Source organism: Trematomus bernacchii, unplaced genomic scaffold (genome assembly GCF_902827165.1).
Source record: "Trematomus bernacchii unplaced genomic scaffold, fTreBer1.1, whole genome shotgun sequence".
Lineage (NCBI taxonomy): Eukaryota > Metazoa > Chordata > Actinopteri > Perciformes > Nototheniidae > Trematomus > Trematomus bernacchii.
The window spans coordinates 987,838-990,536 of NW_022987792.1; the positions used below are offsets into that span (position 1 = coordinate 987,838).

The 2,699-nt window shown below is 46.0% G+C and overlaps 1 protein-coding gene across 8 annotated transcripts in view; it reads left to right on the forward strand.

Annotated features, from left to right (window-relative positions):
- Positions 1-2,699, forward strand: part of elavl4 (ELAV like neuron-specific RNA binding protein 4) — a 98,758-nt gene continuing 96,059 nt past the window's right edge. For 7 of the 8 annotated variants that reach the window (XM_034149797.1, XM_034149800.1, XM_034149798.1 and 4 more), the window contains exon 1: positions 1,314-1,457. In XM_034149797.1, the coding sequence (XP_034005688.1) occupies positions 1,326-1,457 (132 nt within the window). In that variant the 5' untranslated portion in view covers positions 1,314-1,325. Of the gene's footprint in view, positions 622-1,313; positions 1,458-2,699 lie in introns of those variants that run through there. The other variant, XM_034149804.1, reaches the window with a different exon arrangement.

Genomic DNA, 2,699 nt, shown 5'->3' on the forward strand with positions numbered 1-2,699 from the left:
GCGAGCTAGAGGGAGTGATACAGAGAGAGAGAGAGAGAGAGAGAGAGAAGGGAGGGGAGTTTAAACTAAGTGCTATGTTTTGGGACAGGCTAATCTGCTAGCGAGCAGTGTGAGGATCGGAGCGTATTGTGTGAGCCAGTGTGCGGGGGACAGATAAGGGAGCCATCCAGCCCGACCACACGACCCACCGACCCACCGACCGCCTGACTGCCTGTTTTAATGTGCTGACTCTGGGGAGATTTAAAAAAAAAGACCAGCATATTGACTCCTTAGACGTGTGCGGAGACCCTGGGCACAAACGCCAGCACAGCAGCCACAGCAGAGGTGCATCCACAGACAGGGGAGACAGAAAAACAAAAGCATCCCAACTCCAAAAAAATCAGAACATTTAAGAGGATTTTTTTATCCCCCCTCTTTTTTCAATTGATTTCATTTTTTCTTTCTTTCTTTTTTGTGTTCCCGGGGACTGACTCCTGACAGCCGCAAAGAGACCAGAAAACGACAGGAGCAAAAAAGAACCTGAAGAGAATCTGAACATTTTAAAGGACAGAACGACATACAAAGAATCTGAACATGTTCGAAATAAGCCGAACACTCAACGCCGCTTTGTTGAGCAATGAGGTAAAGACATTTGGATTTATTTTCTCCACACTTCACCTGTGTACGTCTGCTGCCAACCATTCTGTCATGTGTGTGTGTTGTATGTCCGTGTGTGTGTGTCGGTGCACTTCTGTTTGCTCAAAGCCAGAAGACAGAGGGGATGATTGATAACAGCAGCTGTTTCATATTTCCCCGGCACAATATTGGGTGAAAAAGCTTGGGCTCACACTCACATCCTTGCTCGTAATAACAAATGGAGAGCTGGTGCCTAGACTTTACATCCCTCTATTGTCACAAAAGGTAGCTATCAAACCCACCCAACATAGGCTTGCTTGTGAAATTGCCCACCTGGGGCTTGAAATGGTATGCGTGCCCACATGTGCACGTACAGTATGTCCGTAAGTGGGAGTGTGTATGTTCGCACATGCATTTGTGTGTGAGCAAAGTGTTCTGTAATCCCCCTCTACCTCCTCTTTCTTCATGTCCTCCCCCCCTCCCCACTCCCTCTTCTGTCCTTTACCATTCTCACCGTCCTTCCTACCTGCTGTTATCTGCTCTCCCCCTCTCAAGCCCCATCTCTCTCTCTCTCTCTCTTTTCCTCCCTCTCCCTCCCTCCCTCCCTCTCTCTCTCTCACTCTCTCTCTCTCTCTCCTCTCTCTCTCTCTCTGCCCCTCTCCTCCTGTGTCTGTGTATGAGTGTGTGTGTTCTGTGAGCAGCATCTCAAGATGATGGCGAGGTACGGGCAGCTCTCGGGACTAGCAGCCAGTGGCGTGGGCTCCGTCCCCGAGACGCACTCGCAGCTATTTCCCAGGGATCTCCTGTCATCGCCGGCCCAGATGGGCTACAGGTCACCCCTGGTAAGAGGATAGACAGACCGATATATATATATATATATATATATATATCTCCATCTCTTTAACGATCACAGGCAGGCATAATGCTAGCGGAAAGAAACTGGGAAATAGTAATAGTGTGTGCATTGGTGTCTGCGTGAGGAAAAGAGCAAAAGGGCAGAAGGAGAGCAAATCAATTGTGTGATTCTGCCTGTATCCCCAATGGATAGTATTAGTAAATATTTACATTGTTATGTTTGTTCAATTACGGACGCCTACTCTGTCTTTAGCCTCTGCCAGTCAGACTGTTATCAAGGGAATTTGAGGTGTTGTGTGCATGCATGTGTGCGTGTCGGTAATATATTTTGTTGGTTGTATTGTGTGAATTATGTCAGCGTGTTTATTGTTTGTATTTAAAGCTGAATTATGTTCCAGTCTGATTAATTGAATAGGCTCTAACGGTATAATTCTACCATTTTGAACTTTATATAGCATCTCTGAAATTGATTTTTCTTTCTCCACGCCCTCAGGGGATGTACATTTGTAAGACGACAGATTTGGAATGACATTAGATCATAACTATCAATCCAATTCAATTGCAATTTAACAACTGACAAGTCACATTAGCAGAGGAAGCTGGCACGCTGTAGATAGATGGGATGTATTCTGCACTGGAGACAACATTACCATTTACATAGAAAAGAGGACTTCAAGAGGAAAGGAATGAGAGAGAAAAAGGGGCATGAGAAAACCCTGAGCGTTTAGGCAAAAGCGTTGTAAGAGAATCCCTGACTCGCCGCATTAAAGCGACATGAAGCTGTGGGTGTCTAATCCGCTGTGGGCTCTTCATTGGTTCGGCTCCCCTTCAAACTGGCTCAGATCCACACCCCAGAGCCTCCCGGAAGCCTTCATAACCCACTGTCATGCTGCTGACTGTACCCAGGGGTTTCCGTCAACTGTATGCAAATGCGCGGCGAGGATAAGCGGCGAAATAACGCTCCATGAGGAGTTCGAAAATGTTTTTGAATTATTACACCAGTTCAAAGACGCCTGTCCAGCGTTGTGTTGTTATTACACAGCGCACAGATTGACTGTGTTTTCCAACTGCCCGTTCAGACTCTCAGCAGTGTTATCTGCTGTTTGCATAAAGCTGCTGGACCATGAATTATTTGTTGAAACCAGTGGAACTAATTAGCTGAATTCATTATATAAATGTGATTGACGTGTAAACATATTTTGATGCATCTTATCGGCGTTGTATTGACT